This window comes from Suncus etruscus, chromosome 7, assembly GCF_024139225.1.
Source record: "Suncus etruscus isolate mSunEtr1 chromosome 7, mSunEtr1.pri.cur, whole genome shotgun sequence".
Classification (NCBI taxonomy): domain Eukaryota; kingdom Metazoa; phylum Chordata; class Mammalia; order Eulipotyphla; family Soricidae; genus Suncus; species Suncus etruscus.
The window spans coordinates 70,046,774-70,065,791 of record NC_064854.1 but is presented as its reverse complement, the minus strand read 5'-3'; the positions used below and the strand labels follow the sequence as shown (position 1 = coordinate 70,065,791).

Sequence of the window (19,018 nt, the reverse complement as noted above, 5' to 3'; positions counted from 1 at the left end):
TTTCATTCTTCATGATTGAAAGTGGAAGTAAAAGAAAATGAGTGAAGAGAAGAGCTGGGTTCAAACCTTTGATCTATGGTTAACTGTCTCTTTTGTAGTTAGTATTGCCACAAATCTCCTTTTCTATTTTTTTTGCTAAGATGTTGATGGGAGCTTCCCAGGTAAAATAAAAAAGTGGATCTATACACAGATACATACACAGAGGGCAAGAAAAATCAGTCAGTCCACATAAATTTGAAGATGGCCGCTTTAATAAGTCTGTAAAAGAAGTTTGAAGTGCTTCTAGGTAATCTTCAGGTATAGATCTTGGTACCCACGTACCAGAATTTTAGAAGTTATTGCAATGAGAATTTACGATAATTATTTTGTACCTATGGTAAAAAATTATGTGAATTAGGATATAATTATTCACTTACCTGTGATTATTTTTAATGAATTAAAAATTCTTTTAATATTTAAAGCTATTTTGTGAAGGTATTCCACATAGAAAAATTATACATTACAAGTAAAACACTTAAAACGTTTTTATGTGTATGCATAAAGATAGCTACTTCATATGTTTGTATACATGTATACCTTTACTGCTTTTTATATAAACTTCACTGGATACTTTTAAATTAAAAGTATTGTTGCTAGTGGCACATTGTCCCAAGAATATGTGTTGTGGTTTTGATTGTCTGATCTCTTTATTTGTGTTGGGGTGGGGGATCACCCAGCAGTTTTCTGGGCTACTTTTGACTTTCTATTCAGGGGTTACTCCATGTGGTACTTAAAGAACCATATGTTTGCTATTGAAACAAGGTCCATCACATGCAAGGCCAGCACCTTAACCACTGTACTATCACTTACTCTTGTGAATTTCTATTTTAATGTAAAATTGAAAATGTATTTCTTGCATAGACATTTTTAACAGTTGCTTGAACTTATGAGAAAAATGTATTATCATTAATTTGTGAGAGAAAATCAATTCACTGATTACAGTACACCAATGTAGAATAAAAATGTCAGCTGTTAATCTTTGATGTGTTACAGTTTAATCCTCTTGGCACAACATACCCTAAAAAAAAATTTCTGGAGGAAAATACAAAACTGAAATGAGTGTAGTTCTGGGTTAGGTCAGTGCTCTCGATTGGCTGCAGCTAACTGAGGGGCTTTAGGCCTCTCATAAAGCATCTTCTGTAAAGGGTTGGGGGCTACTGGCATCTGGAACGCTCGTCTGAGTCTTCAGCTCGCTCCTTCACTGCCTGATTCTGTCCTGCCTAAGGGGACCTCAGCTGGACAAAGCCAAAGGTTGAATAGGTAGAACTTTCATCAATTGGGAGAAAAACAACTGCCTTGCACTAGTATTCCCCCCTGGCCCAGTTATGTTAGAAGCTTCTCCACCTTTCTGTCCTTTCACACTATCAAACTCCACAGTCTCACCATCTCCAACGCTGTAAAGACTTATTGGGATTATTTCTCTTAATAGATTTCCAGTGAACAAAGATATCCTGCTCATTGTCATTTCTGTTAACGAATTCATAGCCATTTTGAACATTGAACCATTTAACAGTGCATAAGACTTGGATCACCAGCACTGGCTTTTCCATCTCCACATCGTTCATCCTGCTGGGTCCTGTACTGATCCCAGAGTCTTGTTTGTTTGTTTTTTGTTTTGGGGCCATAATTGGTGACGCTCAGGGTTATTCTGGCTATGTGCTCAGAAATCGCTCCTGGCTTGGAGGACCATATGGGACGCCACGGATCGAACCGAGGTCTGTCCTGGATCAGCCGCGTGCAAGGCAAATGCCCTACCACTGCACTACCGCTCCGACCCCCTGGGAGAGACTGTTGAGTGCAGACTTTTTACTTTTGTATCCTCACAGATTGTCAAACATCTTTAATGCAATTTCGCTTATCCTATTGGCTGTAGGAAAGTCTTTTGAGTAAGGAATCTTCACTACTATAAAAGCACTCTTCTCTTCTTGAGGCATGTGCTTGGAAGAATTTTTAATGGATATGCCACGTTGAGTTTTTCTTGAAAAACGTTGGTAAATACTCTAGAGTGGCATTAGGCAACTCAGAAGGAGGATGTTATGTAAGCTAATACTCCAGTAGAGGGTATAACACATTCAGTGCAGCAAGAGGGGGTTGACATGATGATAACAATTTTGTTATTTAGTACCCTGAGATATTTGTTACCCTACTCACTGTTTTTAAGTTCAAGTCCCTATTTGGGCATCAGTATGTGGGGATCACAGCTTGCAGTTTTGTGCAAGAAATCAGACAGAGTCATGGGAAAAAGTGTTTTGGGGTATCTTGGATCTTACTGAGCCAGCCTCACTGCTCTCTGCTTGTTTTCCTTGCCACATTTATTAGTCAAAATTTAACATCAATCAGCATTGAGATAATAAGGGTACTTATGCTAGTAAATTCATAAAAATGAAAGGAAAAAGTAAAGTGATTTTACAGGTGTATGACAACAGTAGAGAGGTTGCCTTGCAAGCTTGAGGTCACAAAATTGTGATTCCTGACAATATTGTTACTTGGCACAATTCATGGACTGTTTATGTTACTCCACATCTAAGTGTGCAGCAGATACTGCAATGAAACATGCTATCTGGACAGAACAGTCGGAATAATTTTATGACCATGGACATAAAATCAACAAAAGGAGGATAGAGGCAAGGAGCTTCCCAAGAAAATACTAGCATGCTGTTAGAGAGTAAAAGATGGAAAAGTCTATTTGGCTGAAAGATTTTAGTTTAGTTCTCAGATTTGCTCATTGCCAAGACATAGCTGATCACATAAGAGCCTCAGTTTTTTCAAATTTAAATCAGTGGATTTGTTTTTACCTGCAACATTTCATGCAAAACACTTTGAAATACTTAGGGGTATGTTGAATTAATTAATTAACGATGGGGCTGGATGGCGGTGGATTTCTCTCTGCCACCCCAGTCCACGTGGCTCTGCAACCTTCATGCAGCCGGCGAGTCCCAGGCCCAGGTGAAATCACTCACTCACACGCAGCCATTAGGAAGCATCAGCTTTATTCATGCCCTAGCCACCACAGGTGTGTGGCCTATGTCATAACCTTTCAAGCATACAGCCATTCTAGGCTTGCCCTGCATCTTATCTTCTGTAAGCCATCTTCCCTTTGGGCTCCATGCTGGTCAAAGACCAGAACACAAAAACCCAGAAGCCAAAGCGCACAGCAGCGCAAACAGGGCAAAGAGCCAAAAGGCCAAAAAACCAAAAGGCCCGAATTCCCTTGGTCCCGCCTTATCTAACATTTTCCAGACCCCTCCCAGGAATGGGAAGGACTCGCAGGTAAAGTTACACCTATTATCCGGTTCCCAAGACCCCTCCCAGAAATGGGTGGGTCTAGGGTCTTAAATAGGTACACCCACAGGGGTAGAGTGGTGGGTTAGGATACTGTAACTTGTAGAATATTTAGCACTGGCCTCCCAGTCTTAGTAATCAAAAGTATCTTCATTTTATATTGATAAGTTCTCTGACTATATAATTCCTCTTAATTGCCGAATAGGTTACTCAAATCTAACATCAGAAAATGGAGTCTTGGTGGAGGACTGACTGTTGCCAGCTTAATGGAGGGCAGCAATAAGAGTAGTGCTTACTTTTAGAGATAGATGCTCTTTTGTCAGCAGCCTTATTTAAATGAACAAGATAGAGCTAATATTTTTAAACATTTGTAATCATGTTATCAATTGGAAAATAAAATATAAGGTAATTTCAAACCCAAACCTACATTTTCTTAGGAAAAAGAGTCAAAGTTATCTTTTTTTAAAACCCCCTTTTATTTAATTTATTTTTTTGCTGCTTTGCAATGGTGCTCAGGGCTTATTCCTAACCCTAAACTCAAGAATTACTCTTGGCAACATGTGAGTGACTGATGGGATGCTAAGTATCAAACCAGGTTGACTGTGTACAAAGCAAGTGCCCTACCCACTGTACTATGGCTTTGACCCAAAACACTTTTTAATTTTATTTTTATATGATTAAAATAACCTTCACATTGGAGACAGACAGGGTTATAGGGTAAAAGTTGATTTAAATATGGAGTCTTGAATCTCGGAAATCATTAGAATGTTATTCCTCGTCTTCTGTAATAGTTTTTTGCATTGTACTTAATGATTACTTAAATTCATGCTTGCCAACCTGGGTTCAATCCCCCACATTCCATATGTTCTTCTGAGAATCACCAGATTTGATCCAAAAAACGAAATAAAAAAGCCTGAAGTGGAGACCAGTGTGGCTCTTGAGTTGTTAACAAATGGGTGATAGTGTATTCAGATGTGGTGTGAGAGGTAGGTAATCAAATTATGGTAGTCTATATATATATATATATATATATATATATATATATATATATATTTTAAATTACAACCTTTTATAGAATGGGTGTTCTCTATGCATCACAGCCCAGTTTCTAGACAGATACCACCTTATTTTTTAACACACATTTTTTTTTATAATTTTTATTTTGATCATAGTGGTTTACATGATGACAATAATATTTTAGTTAAATATTTACATAACATCAGGGGGGGATTACCATCACCAAATTGTCTTCCCTTCACCTCCGTTTTTGTCCTATCTCCCATATCCACTTCCCTCACCCCCAGGGCTGCTAGAATATGTGGTCCCCTATGTACCTATCCTACCACATAGTAGTCTTGCATCTGATTGGTCTAGGTGTCTCCCTAATTTCCCCCTCTAACTGGGAGGTAGGCCTAGTTAGTTAAGTTTGCGTGGTTTGGTCTGAAGAAGAGAAAAGTAGTAAACTGGGGTAAAAGTTTAATACTCCAAAAGTGGGCAGAGTCCTTCTAAAGGCTCTCATCATCGATTTGGGGGGCGATGGAGAAAAAAGAAAATGATATTTGCTCAATATCTGGGATATAATCCATCAGTACAAAAAAAAAAGGTGTCCATTATCCAGTGAGGACTCCAACAATAATGGTAAGCACCACACATGCACAAAACAAAAACAAAAACAAAAAACAAACAAACAAACAAAGGTAGTCTATATATTTTATGGGATTGAATTTTAATTGAAAATGATATTTTCACAATAAAATAAGTAGATTGCATTAACAGAATTTAAGAACTATACTATCAGCTACATAATATAAAATTTAAGAAAACTAACTGAAAGTCACTGGGGTATACAACAATATAAGTAGACATTGGAAGCATTGTGCAGACTTAAAAAGGAAGTGTTACTGTGTACACTTTGCATTTAAATGTTTTCTTGGCATGAAGGCAAGATACACTTAGCACACAAACTCCAATTGAAAACGTTACATCTTCCTGGCTTTCAAAGTCATAAGGAACATGTAAGATATCTGTAGCAGCTGATAATTTTGAAAGTACTCTATAATTACATAATTAGGAAGCAATGGGGATAGTATGGTTTCAAAAATTCCATTTGTAAACTAGTCCGAAAAGTCTTCGATTGCACGTCAGAATAAAGTATCTCAATGATAATAAAAGAACTGAGCAGAAATTTTGGGTACCTGAAGTACAGGCTTTGCAGGGAGTCTAATGAAAAATTTTCTTAGGAAAATAAGGAAATGAAAAACATTTTTTGAGGAATAAAATATTAAAGACTCAGAAAAGAATTTGCTCAATATCTGGGATATAATCCAAAATTATTCAGTAGTAGAATTAGGACAACTGACTATTCTTAAAAAAAAAAAGAAGAAGAAACTCAATATAGATTTGAGCCAAATATTAAACTGTCAGTAACACAATGGAAGAGTTCAGTAAATAAGTTGAAAATAAGTGATCCTAGTTATTCTTTTTTTCCATAGTTTATGTTTTCAATAATTAAAGAAGTTTACCTCAAAAAATTCTTCTTAGTGACATCTCATTTCCAAAAAATATTTCCTAGAAGGTTAGTTTATTGTCAGTAGCCTTCTTTAAATGTTGCTTTTATGAGGAGCCTTTTATTTTTCATTCAAATGTGAGTGATAACTGCTCGGATAGAGTATTCTTAGTTGAATATCTTTTTCACTTAGCACTGTGGTTTTGTGTGTGTGTGTGTGTGTGTGTGTGTGTGTGTGTGTGTGTGTGTGTGTGTGTGTAAATACCTTCTGTCAGTTCGTATTTTGTAATTTTTAAAGAATTTTACTTTAGAATTTTAATTACCTTTAAAAAGTTAAATTTTTATTGAAGTATAACTCAAAAACACTAAATCCTTTGTACTCTTTTTTCCCCTATAATTCCAAAATTAATTGCTGTTCAATTTCTATCAATATATATAAGTTGTGTACTTTTGAATTTCATTGTCAATGAAATCATTCAATATAAAGTCTTTAACTTCTGGTTTCTTTAATTTATTGTGGGATTCATTCATGTTATTGTGGTCTTTTTATAACCAAGCATGACTTTTGTCTCCTTTGAACTCAGACCCAGAGCAAGGTATGTGCAAAATCTCTGAACTGTATCCCATCCTTGATTTTTATGTTACACTGATGGTTGACTGAGTAGCAGTTGATTTGGAATTCTTATAAATAAAACTACCCTGAAATTCTTGTACATGCCTTTTGGTGTATATATATATATATATATATATGTGTGTGTGTATATATATATATATATGTAGCTATTTAGCCACAGACCTTAAAGTAAAAATATTATCTTGTAGAGTTTACACATTTTCAGATTTAAATGATTTTACCACCTTTCCAAAATGATTATAATAATTTATATTCTCTCCATATTCTACAGTAGCATTGCCTTGTATTTTTTACCAATACTTGACATTATTTTAACCAAGAATAGGTGAATATAGAAATTAGTATTTTTATTAATTATTACTAATTAATTATACAGAATGGCAACTGAGAGTTATTTTAAATGAGTAGATAATTTGACATGAAAAAAATTATTAACTAAAATAAAAATTGTCTGCTAGAAAATAAGATAATAGTACTTTATTTTAATAAAATAACTATCTTAAGTTCCCTTAAGTCTAAATGAGAAAGGAATTAATTGAAATTATAATAGCTTTGTAATTCTTGTTCCTTTTTTTTTTTTTTTTTTTTTTTTGGTTTATTTTTTTTTTTGTTTTGTTTTTTGGGCCACACCCGTTTGATGCTCAGGGGTTACTCCTGGCTAAGCGCCCAGAAATCGCCCCTGGCTTGGCGGGACCATATGGGACACTGGGGGATCGAACCGCGATCCTTCCTTGGCTAGCCTTTGCAAGGCAGACACCTTACCTCTAGCGCCACCTCACCGGCTCTTCTTGTTCATTATTAAAGTAATTGTGAAGATAAAGATTGGTAGAACAGGTGTGGTAGAAAACCGTATTTTAATTTCTAGTATAGACTTGAAGTAATTTGGAAATATTTTTACTTCATTGAACAACTAAAATGTTTTTGCTGTCATTTAAAGCTTTACTATGAGGTAATATAAAGGAAATAAATACAATTTATATACAAAACTTTAAATTCTTATTTAACGAAAGAAACACTTGTTCAGTAAGTATGCAAATTTTGCAGTCCTTTACAGAAAATTAGAAATTTCTTTAAATAGAAAAAAGAAAAATATTTCTTCAATAAAAGCTTCAATGAAAGGTAGTTCTATTAAGTAAAAGCCTGAGCTTAAGAGTTTTGTGAATGAGGGTCTTGAGATAGTACAGGGATTAACGTTGAAGCGGCTGTAGATGCCTCTAGAATAAAATTGATTTGGCCAAGTGGAAGGATCAACTGTGAAATTTGGTGGCTTATGGAAGTTCATGACAAGACTACATACACGGAGTACTCCCTTCTGCTAAACATAGTAGGCATTACTATAAGACCTTTATTTATATTTCAATTTATATTTATGTATGAATAAACATATTCATTTGATATTTGATATTACTGTTCGTTCTGATGAGAACCTGAGATATACAGGTCTAGTAATTATTCATGGTCACATTGCTATTAAGTAGCTAAGTCAAGAATCAAATCTGAATAGTCTAACTTGATAGTATTTGTTCTTAACCAAAATACAGTATGACCTGATGGTTTATTATTATAAGTGGGGGGAAATGGAGACATTTAAGAGATCAGCTTTAAAGTTTCAATTAAGTGCCATACATTGTGCTAGAAATTTTTTATATGTCAATTCTTACACTAACTATAGATAGTTAAATTATATTCATCAGCATATTTTAATGTATTCATCACACAGATAAAAGAATGAAATTTACCCAGAACTATACTTCATAGTTGGTAGAACAGGTCTTTCTAAAATGGGGAACAGTGATAGTAAGTTCATTATTTTCTTGCAAATTTGGGCTATAAGTTAATTAACTATAAGGAAGTAGTAAGCTATTTTAATCTTTACCATAAATTATCTAATGTAAGCATTAGAGACAACAAATGTGTATCAAACCTAATTTGTGACATAAATTCTTACCCTTTAAGTGTATATCTCTTGAGCACCACAGGAGTCATCCCTGGGCATAGAGCCAGGAATAAGCCCTGAGTACTTCCAGGTCTGTCTCTCAAGTCCACTCTCCAATCTCCACCCCTACTCTCTTAAACAGAAAAAAAATGTGATCTTATTCTAATGCCTGCTGAGTAAAGGACTATCAACCAGTGGAAAAGTCAGCAAAAAGATGAGAGGAAAAGGAAAATAACAAGCTTATTTAGTGCCTTTGAGAGTGAATTGTCTCCAAAGATTGAGCACCCTGCTAGCCCAAGGTCTAGGTTATATTTCCACAGGGTTCATCTCCAGGCTGGAGAATAAGGTGCATTTGTGGTCAGGGAGAGGATCAGGCAGATGGGCCCTGAGGTGGTACCTTGGCTGTAATATGCAGGAAACCTACAACTAAGAAATGTTAGTTCTTAGTTGAAAAACACTCAGCTTCCCATAGAAAGTCTGGATACTCCATTTTGAAGATTCTCCATGTATTTCCTCTAAGCATGTGATTTAAAATTTTTTCTATTACAACACTGATTTACCATGTTGCTCATAATACAGTCATTTCATGCATTAAATATGCAAACACCAATTTCACCATTTGACCTTTCCTTCACCATTGTTTCCAATTTTCTACCCACTATCATAGCTTGCCTCTTTGCAGGCACAAATTTACTTCATATTGTTTCTTACGACACAAAAGCAAATAGAATTATCAAAACTTGGGTCATCAAGGGTCAGATAACCTTACAGCAGTTCTCTTCTCTTCTCTCTCTCTCTGGAGAAACAGTCCCACATCCCCCACCCGGAACTCATACCTTCCCTTAATAAAAACTTTTGCTATACTGTTGTCTTTTGAACTTCTTTGCATTCTGCAACAAAATATTAAAAGCTAGACCCCTTGTGATTGGGATTTATTTCTTTTTCTGTGAAGAGCCTGAAAACCACAGTTCACTGAAGATGTGGATAGCAGGGAGAAACTTCAAGGCCATGTTTATCAAGTGATTTTCTGGTTCATCTTCACAGTTGTCTTAGTAAGGCTGGTGAAACCTTAGTGTCTATTCCGTGCATGAACTTATCTTATATTCCAAGACTATATATTTAGATATTATTTCCATTCTTAGAAAGTGACCCAAGTGTAGAAAGTTCTTGTTCTTGTTTATGGGCCATACCTGACAGTGCGCAGAAGCTATTCCCTCTCCAAGAGCCCCCAGTACCAAGGATTAGATTTGATCTTTCACTTCCAAAGCATTTATCTCTCTACCCAAAATTTAATCTCTTTTATATAAAGCATTCACAAAGGTCAACAACAAAAATGAAAAGAAATAGGAGAGTTGAACACTGTCCTAAAGAAAATGGGATGATCAATAGGCATATGAAAAGGTGTTCATCATTTATTAGGAAAATCCATATCAGAATAACAGATATCATCTCCTACTAACCAGGATGGTCTATATCAGAAAGATCAAAAACATCTGGTTGGTATGGTCAGGGAGGCATGTAATGAGAAAGAATGGGGAATGTAAACTAGTTCAATCTCAATGGAAAATGGTATGGAGACCTCTCAAAATTTAAAAACAGGACTTTGTATGATCCTCCAGCCTTAATATCCATGAACACACAGAAAGCATTATTTCAAAAAAGACCTGTGTAATTACAGCACTATTTATAATAGTTGAGATATGGAAACCCAAGCACCCAAAGACAGATGAAAAGGAGAAAGAAGTTATGGCATATATACATAATGGAATACTCAGCTGTAAGAAAAGATGAGTTCTTGCTTTTGACTACAACTAGGAGTGGAGCTAGAGGGGGTTGTGTTAATTAGAAGTAGTCAGAGGGAGAACAAATGTGGGTAATCTCATTCATTGTATATAAATATATATGTATATGTATTTGTAAAAGCATAGCATCTAATAACTTTAATCTCTCTGACTTTAGCTATAGAACCAAGGTTACCAAGAAGTGAGGGTATAGCGAGAAAAAATGAAGATATAATCTCAGGATATAGTGAGGAGTTTTGGACAGTCTGATTAATAGTGAAGGGGCAGTGATTTTGTATACAAGATTGTAACATATTATTTCACTGTATTTTTTAAAAGAAAGATCTTTTACAGATTACTTAGCTCTAAGAGATGTAATTTTTTTTTTGGCTAGAATATCAAGAATATTCTTTATCTGTATAGTTTGATGTGTATGTGTTTCTATTCTTGAATTTCTTTAAATATACTCCAAAATTAATGAGGTTGATTTTTTAATTCACATTTATGAAAAAAGGGTATCATCTGAAATTATTTTTCTCATCTTTTAATAGATAGTACATAATTTATAAATAACAAACTATAAAATATATACATAAATGATAATACTTAGATGACTATGAATGCAGAAGTAATCCCTAAAATTATTCATTAAATATCAATTTTCTATTCACTTAACAAGTTTGAGGATAGAGGAATGCAAGACATTGTTAAAGTTTTTAAACCTTGTGTATATAGTTTTTAGGGCAGCCTGTGAAATGCCAATTATTCATGACTGAATTGTTGAAATTGATATAGAAATACTCTATTTGGAATAGAATATTTATAGATAAGTATAAATATATATTTATATATATAGTATTTATAGATTTAGACCATGGACCTATTACTATAGAGCACACTTAGAGTTTCCTTAAGGAATATAGACTTAGATTATCTTTAGAGTTGAGTTTCTCATATATTGCTGTTAAGTATACATTTTGATTCAGACTGCACTTGACAGATGTGCTGAACTTTATTTTATGCTCTTAAGTGCTAAATAAATCTACTTGTTATCCATAAAATAGATCGCAAAACCTAATAGAGGGGCAGAGTTGTATTTTGATAAGCTCTTTAAGATACATTCTTATTTTTACCTTCACATTTTTATTTACACTACTCATCTGTAAATATGTTCTCTCTTTTATACTTTTCTGTGGAAATACAAGAACCCATATAAATGAAATAAATTGTTGTGGTTGTAAGTCAGATTGCTTGAGGAATTCACTTTGTTTTATTTTTTCTCTCCTTTGTAAATAATGAATAGTTTTATATTAAGGGTAGGATTTTTATGTCTTTGTTTTTTGTTTTGTTTGTTTGATTTTTGGTTTTTGGGTCACACCGGCTGTGCTCAGAGGTTACTCCTGGCTCTCTACTCAGAATCACTCCTGGCGAGCACAGGGGACCACATGGGATACCGGGATTCAAACCACGATTGGCCAGTTGCTACAGGGCAAATGCCCTACTGCTGTGCTATCTCTCTGTCCCCTTAAGGGTAGTTTTTTAAAAGTAGCTTATATTTTTAAGATGGCTTATTTTTAAATTTATTTTATTTTTATTTTATTACATAAATTTTGTTTTGTTTTATTATTAAAGTAGTATTTATTAGATCTTTGTTTTATCATTTACCCCCCCCTCAGAATAGACTCACAAAAAGCTTTATTTATTTATTTATTGGAGGGGGGGTACACATGGCAGTGCTTCTGCTACTTCTGGCTCTATGCTCAGAAATTGGTCCTGTCAGGCTCGGGGGACTATAGGGGATGCTGGAGATCAAACCCGGCTTGGTCCCAGGTCAGTAGTGTGAAAGGTAAATGCCCTACCACTGTGCTTCCTCTGGACCCAAAATTTATTTTATTTTTTAAGATAGCTAATAATTTGTTGGATGAAAGCTCAAAAACTAGAATTTGACTTATTTTTAAAGGTCATTTTAGCTAGATTTCCATAGAGGATTATTTAGAAAAAGAAATATATATATTTTTTATGAAATAAGTAATTGTATATTGAGAGCCAGGGATGTGGTTCACTAGAGTTCATGCCTTGCATGTGTAGGATGGAAAAATGGGGAAGGTGGGGAACCTAAATTGAGGGACAGAAAGTAAGTTATAGTTATTCTATTCTTAGTTGGCATATGTATCTCAGCCTTAGTTTGAAAAATGAATGTATTTAACTGGATGATATCGATTTTTTTTTTTCATTTTAAGGTTTTTGGAATTTTATACCCTTGTAGTTCTGAGGATCAAACCCAGGGAATTATATAGTGAGACATACATTCTTCTACAGAGCCACATCCTTAACATTAGGTTTTCTGGTTTTAAGTTAATCAAAGATTAGATTAAGTGCTTTTAAAGTCTATGACACTTGTATCTTAGTATCTAGATTGTTTCTGGTAGGGGTGTGACCAGTGAGAACCTGCCCAGGAAGCTGCTGACATCCTACCTACAGGGAAGGAAAGTTAATATGTTCATGGCCGTTGAGTCCTGAAATTTTCTTACAGATTTCAATGTTTTTATTAGCATAGGTTATTTACTTTTATTTTTTAATAGGGAGGAAAGAAATTCTAGCTATTTAAATATACCACATTTAAAAGAATTGCTATGTTATTAAAAAAAACTGCTTTAAAAGTTCAATAATTCTTATATTGTGGGCTGGAGCAATAGCACAGTGGTAGGGTGTTTGCCTTGCATGTGTCTGACTCAGGTTTGATCCCTGGGATTTCATATGGTCCCGTGAGCCTGTCAGGGTTAATTTCTGAGTGCACAACTAGGAGTAACCCCTAAGTGCCGCCAAAAGCCAAAAATATTATAACAATAAGTCTTATATTCAATATTAAAGCATACCCATGAAATACCTATTAAATTCTGGAAATTATATATGGTAACAGACTAACAGTTCTGTATCTGGAAATTTTATTAAAAATGATTACATTCTACAATGAGGTACCATCTCACACCACAGAGACTTGCACACATCACAAAGAACAAGAACAATCAATGCTGGCGGGGATGTGGAGAGAAAGGAGGTTTTACTCACTGCTGGTGGAAATGCCATCTAGTCCAGCCTTTATGTAAAACAATATGGAGATTCCTCAAAAAAACTGGTAATTGAACTCCCATCTGATCCTAGGGATATACCGTAGGAACACAAAAATACAGTTCAAAAATCCCTTCCTCACAGCTATATTCATTGCAGTGCTGTTTACAATAGCCAGACTCTGGAAACAACCAAGATGCCCTTCAACAGATGAATGGCTAAAGAAACTATGGTACATATATACAATGGAATATTATGTAGCGGTCAGGAAAGATGAAGTCATGAAATTTTCCTATACTTGAATGTACCTGGAATTTATTATGTTTAGTGAAATAAGTCAGAGGGAGAGGGCTAGAAGGGCTGGAAGGACCAGCTCACAATTTGAAGCTCACTGCAGAGTGGTGAATGCTGTCAGGGAAATAACTACACTAACAACTAGCATGACAATGTTAAAGAATGAGAGAAGTAGAAATGCCTGTCGCAATACAGGCAGGGGTGGGGTAGGAGGGGCGCATTGGTGGTGGGAATGTTGTACTGGTGAAGGGGGGGCTATTCTGTTTATGACTGAAATCCAACTGCAAACATGCTTGTAATCATGGTGCTTAAATATTTATAAAAATAAATAAAAAACTATTACATTCTTTGATAGGTTAAAATAATTCTGGGACCCAAGCGATAGTACAATGCGTAAGATTCTTGCCTTGCATGCAGCCAACATAGGTCCAATTCCTGATATATCCCATATAGTCCCATGAACACTGCCAGGAGTGATCCCTAAATGCAGAGCCAGGAATAACCATTGAGCATCACCAAATATGGCCAAAATCCACCAAAACAAAACAAAACAAAGTTCTGAGCGTGACTAAGTCATAATAGTGACTAATTAGGGTATATATATATTCTTAGAAATTGTATATGTATATATTAAACATAGACTCATAATAGCTGTTATAAATTCTGAAAATCATTTAGAAACAAAGGACCTTGTAGGCATGATTTGAGAAAGGAATTCATGAATGCTGTAGTTTCTTCTTGATATAAGAAAAGTAGACTTTTTGAGATTAGAGATGATCAATAGGTATCTGAACTTAGTCCAAGTTCTTAATCCTGTTTGAAGTCCATAAGATGTCTGAAATTGATGTCGACTATTTATAGATGGGAGCTTAAGTCACAAACCAAAACAAAATGTTTAAGGCAGAGACCCTCCCTGTGTAAATAAACAACTTGAGGGCCCATCCAAAATTCATTGTTTCGTGTTTTTGTCTTTGGCCACATTACATCAGGCACTTAGGACTGGCTCTGAATTTAGGGATCAGTTCTCTTGGGCTCCAGTGACCATATGGAATGTGGGATCTTGAACTCTTGTCAGCCAAATGTAAAGCAAGTGCACTGTTGTCTCTGGCCCTAATATTTTAATCTTCATTATGCACTACACAATAGGTTTTGTAAATGAGAAAGATTGTAATATATAGCTATAATGAGCTCCTGAATACTTGAAGAATACAATATTTAAAATATAGCCAGCATGAGTAGACTCAAATACTTGAAGAATACAATATTTAAAATATAACCAGCATGAGTAGACTCGAGAAAGACAAAATCAGAAGACTTTCTACAGTGTTGTCACCTATCATCACCTAGATAAGGGAGTAGTAGTGTTGTCATGAAAACTCCAAACCCTGAGTAAATTCTGCAAATGGGGGCAAATTATCATAAGAACAAATAGTAGGAAATGTACTCTTTTTAAAAAAGTGTAGTTTTTCATAAATACTAGAAATAATTATATTAAGATTTAATGTATATATTTATATTTATATTGACAAACATAAGGTTTGTCAATGCAAATCAGTGATTATTTTATATTTATACCAAATGCACTAAACTTTTATTATGCTGCCATTATATACTTCATATACTATTTAGAAATTTGCATAATTAGGCTTAAAGGATTGCCCCCTTTATTTAAGAAAAATAATAAGTTTTATTATTTACTTTTTAAAGCTGCAGAAGAAAGAAGATCAGCAGTTGGAGTCTAAAAAAAGTACCAGCCCCCAAAAAGCTGCGGAGCCAACTGTTGATCTCTTAGGACTTGGTAAGTAATAAAAAGACAAGGCATTAGAGTTACAAACCATTTAAAACTTTTACTTTAATTGAATAGACTGTCAGTATGCCAAAGGGGATACCTGTTAACTGAATTTTAAAATATTGTCATTCATTTGTTGAACTCACACAAAAATGGAAGTCATTAATAGGGAAGCTAATCTTCAGCACTGTCTTCACTGAAATTCAAGTTCCTTAGGGGAAAGAATTAGTATTTATTCTAAGGAGTATTTAAGGGCTTGGGACACTGACATAAAATAAAGGTAGATTTTTTTTGTCTCTTCTCTCTTAGTCCCTCTTCCTTTTCCCTCTCCCTCCCCTCTCATTATATCCCTTTCACTTCTCCGTCTCACCTCCCTCATCTTTTTTTTCTCTCATTTTGATTATTGAAGGCAGCATATTATATACCTAAGTCTAGTGGTGAGATTTTTGCCCCAGTGACAACAGGGAGTGTTCATTGAACTTAATGTCATTTCATGCTCAAAACTTATAGGGTAATTATTATCTATTTGGTAGTAGGTAAAGGGACTTACATTCATGGAGTATGTATACTGTACTTCTTTTACAGTTTTTTCTTCTAAAATGCTTGATAGTTATTTTTAGTAATTTCTCATCCTTCAAGCAGAAATGTTTTTATTTAGTTTGTGAGGGCTGATAAAACATTAAAAGGGACGAATGAAAATGTTTTGTTTTTTTTTTTTCAGAATTTTAGTAGAATATTTTATTGTTGGAAGCTTTTATGTCATGCAAATATATGCCCTGTAGGAAAAAATTGTATCTTGGTGATGAAAATAAGTTGTATTATATTAGAAATATCCACCCAACAAAATAAAACCTATATTTTTGTTACTGTAAATGAGCAAAAAGAAAACACGTATTACCAAAGAAAATATTTTACAAGAAATATATGTGACTTTTAGTTATTGCAGCATTTCCTTTCCAGTCTTTCATAGTACTGACATAGAAATGTAGAGTATACACTAGGCTTCACTCTCATCCTATGCATTCATTTATGATATAGCAAATACTGATTATGTGCCTATTGTATGTCCATGAGTGATATAGGCAAGAAAGAAGCATAAAAAGAAAAAAAATGTCCCAGACCTCATGGCCAGGGGAGTGTCTCAGTAGTAGATGACTTGTCTTGCTGTGAGAGGACCTGGATTCAATCTCAGCACTGACTGCAAAACATCATACAACAAGAAGGAAAAAACCCTGTCTCTATGTATTCATTCTTTTGAAGAGGCTAAGTAAGTGAGACAAAATAGATCTTATTTATTTAGGTCAAATATGGTAAGTGCTATTGAGAGAACAAAAGGTTGTATGTAAATTACTACTGAGGTTGATTGTGTTTTTATTAGAATGAAATGATGAGAATTAGGATAGAGGAGGAGAGGTATTTGGAGTAAGGAGTAAAGTAGGCATATTGTGACAGCACTTTAACTTTTATTTTGAATGAACTGGAAAGATGCTGGAGGCATATAAACAATAAAGTATATCATTTAATTCTTCCTCTTATTTTTTGTTTCTATTTTGGTGTTGCAGGAATTGCACCCAGAGCCTTATTAGTGAGCTGAAGTTGCTTTACTGTTTAGCCACATCCCTAGACTTGACTTTAGTTTCCCAAGAATTTTTATAACTACTGTATTAGGAATATATTATAGCAGGTAGATAGGTAGATGATGAAAGTAGGGAGAATAATCAGGAAACTGTTATAGTAGTATAAGTGAGAGAGACAAAACTGACAGAGTGTCTTTTAGAATTGGTGGTTACAAGGAGCACTCAGGTTCTATGTATATATATATATATATATATATATATTTTTTTTTTTTTTTTTTTTTTTGGTTTCTGGGCCACACCCGGTAACGCTCAGGGGTTACTCCTGGCTATGTGCTCAGAAGTTGCTCCTGGCTTGGGGGACCATATGGGACACCGGGGGATCGAACCGCAGTCCGTCCAAGGCTAGCGCAGGCAAGGCAGGCACCTTACCTTTAGCGCCACTGCCCGGCCCCAGGTTCTATGTATATTAAAGAACAGAGCCCATAGGATTTGCAGGTGATGGAAACTTTAGGATGTTCACTTGGGAATGACTTCTGTAGAATAATCTAATATGATGATTCAGGATAAGGGAAATAGCTACAGCAGTCCCCCAAAGGGGATTCCATCCAGAACAATGGGTCTTATTCAGCTATGTCTGTAATAATATTGTATATAAATACTCCCCACAGCTCAAGAGCTTAAATTAATAAACTTTTGTACTTGTGTGTGTATCAGCTAGTGCATCTCTACTGTGCAACATTTGATGTTTCTACCTTCCAGGTAGTTGCTGAGACAAATTACTGTTTTATTATCACATATTTTAGATGTGCCTTCTAACTTAGTCAATAACACAGAATTTTAGGGTTGTTGATGACAATACTTTTATTCTGGTACCATTTTCTTTTGATATTCTTTTACTATTGCTCATGTTTCTTTGAAGACATCTGCATAACCTCAATGACTTTGATTCAATTAATTTTTTTTTTTTTGGTTTACACCCGGCGGCGCTCAGGGTTTACTCCTGGCTATCTGCTCAGAAATAGCTCCTGGCAGGCACGGGGGACCATATGGGACGCCAGGATTTGAACCAACCACCTTAGGTCCTGGATCTTCTGCTTGCAAGGCAAACACCGCTGTGCTATCTCTCCGGCCCCGATTCAGTTAATTTTTATTTCTTTCAATCTGAGTCTACCAAGATGCACTCTTGGAGTGACAAGTAAGGTTCACTAAATAGCAAGGTAGTGAGGAGGATATTGAAGAATAGGCTAAGGATATCTGGTCAATTTTGATAACTGATAAATGAAATGACAGTTTACAGCACTCAGTAAAGAGCTCCAAAAACTAAAGGGTTGGAATGGGAGATTGCAACAGAAAGTGAGATGCTTTGGTATTTTGTCTACTGAAATAGGGCTGTCTTACCCAAAGCATACACAACTCTATAATACTTTTGTTTCTTGGTCTATTGAACAAAACCTTTTTTGGTTTATTTTTTGGTCACATCTGACAATTCTCAGGAGTTACTCCTGGCTTTTCTTTAAAGGATAATTTGTGGCAATGGTCAGAGTACCACATGTGAGGTGAAGAGTCAAACCTGAATCGGCCACATGCCAGGCAAGTGTTCTACCCTTTGCATTATCTATCCAATCCCCAGGATACTATTGTTTTTCTCCTTAGTAGGTCAGTCTTCCCTAATGTGGCTCTGGTTTTCCTCTGGTAGGGAACAGGAAGAAAATTCTTAAAAGTATGAATTATTATTGTGGAAAATGACAGCATAGTTCCCCAGATGAATAAGATCCAAACTAATATTGACTTAATGTTTACACAGAAAAAGAAAAACTTAATAGTTCAGTCACACAAACACAGTCATGATACCCAAGTTTTTGGTGTGTAGTTAAGGATCACTTTAGTAATCTGATTTCCCTTCAAGTTGGACAATGGTGAGTCATTGTCTTTTTTCTGTCTTTAACCTAATGACTGGCTAATTGTTTTGTGCAGTTTACTTATTTTGTAGATATATGTAACCCTTAGCTTTAGTATGCAAGTAGCTATTAAATAAGTGAATCAATAGCCAATTCTGGAAACAATCGAAGTGTCCAAGAAAAGATGAGTGTATAAAGAAACTGTGGTACATA

The 19,018-nt window shown here is 35.1% G+C and overlaps 1 protein-coding gene across 2 annotated transcripts in view; it reads left to right on the top strand.

The window, feature by feature from the left end:
* SMAP1 (small ArfGAP 1) overlaps positions 1 to 19,018 on the top strand; it is a 108,314-nt gene that overhangs the window by 69,335 nt on the left and 19,961 nt on the right. For both annotated transcript variants that reach the window (XM_049776890.1, XM_049776889.1), the window contains one exon: positions 15,249 to 15,339. In XM_049776890.1, coding sequence (XP_049632847.1) covers positions 15,249 to 15,339 — 91 coding nt within the window. The remainder of the gene's footprint in view (positions 1 to 15,248; positions 15,340 to 19,018) is intronic.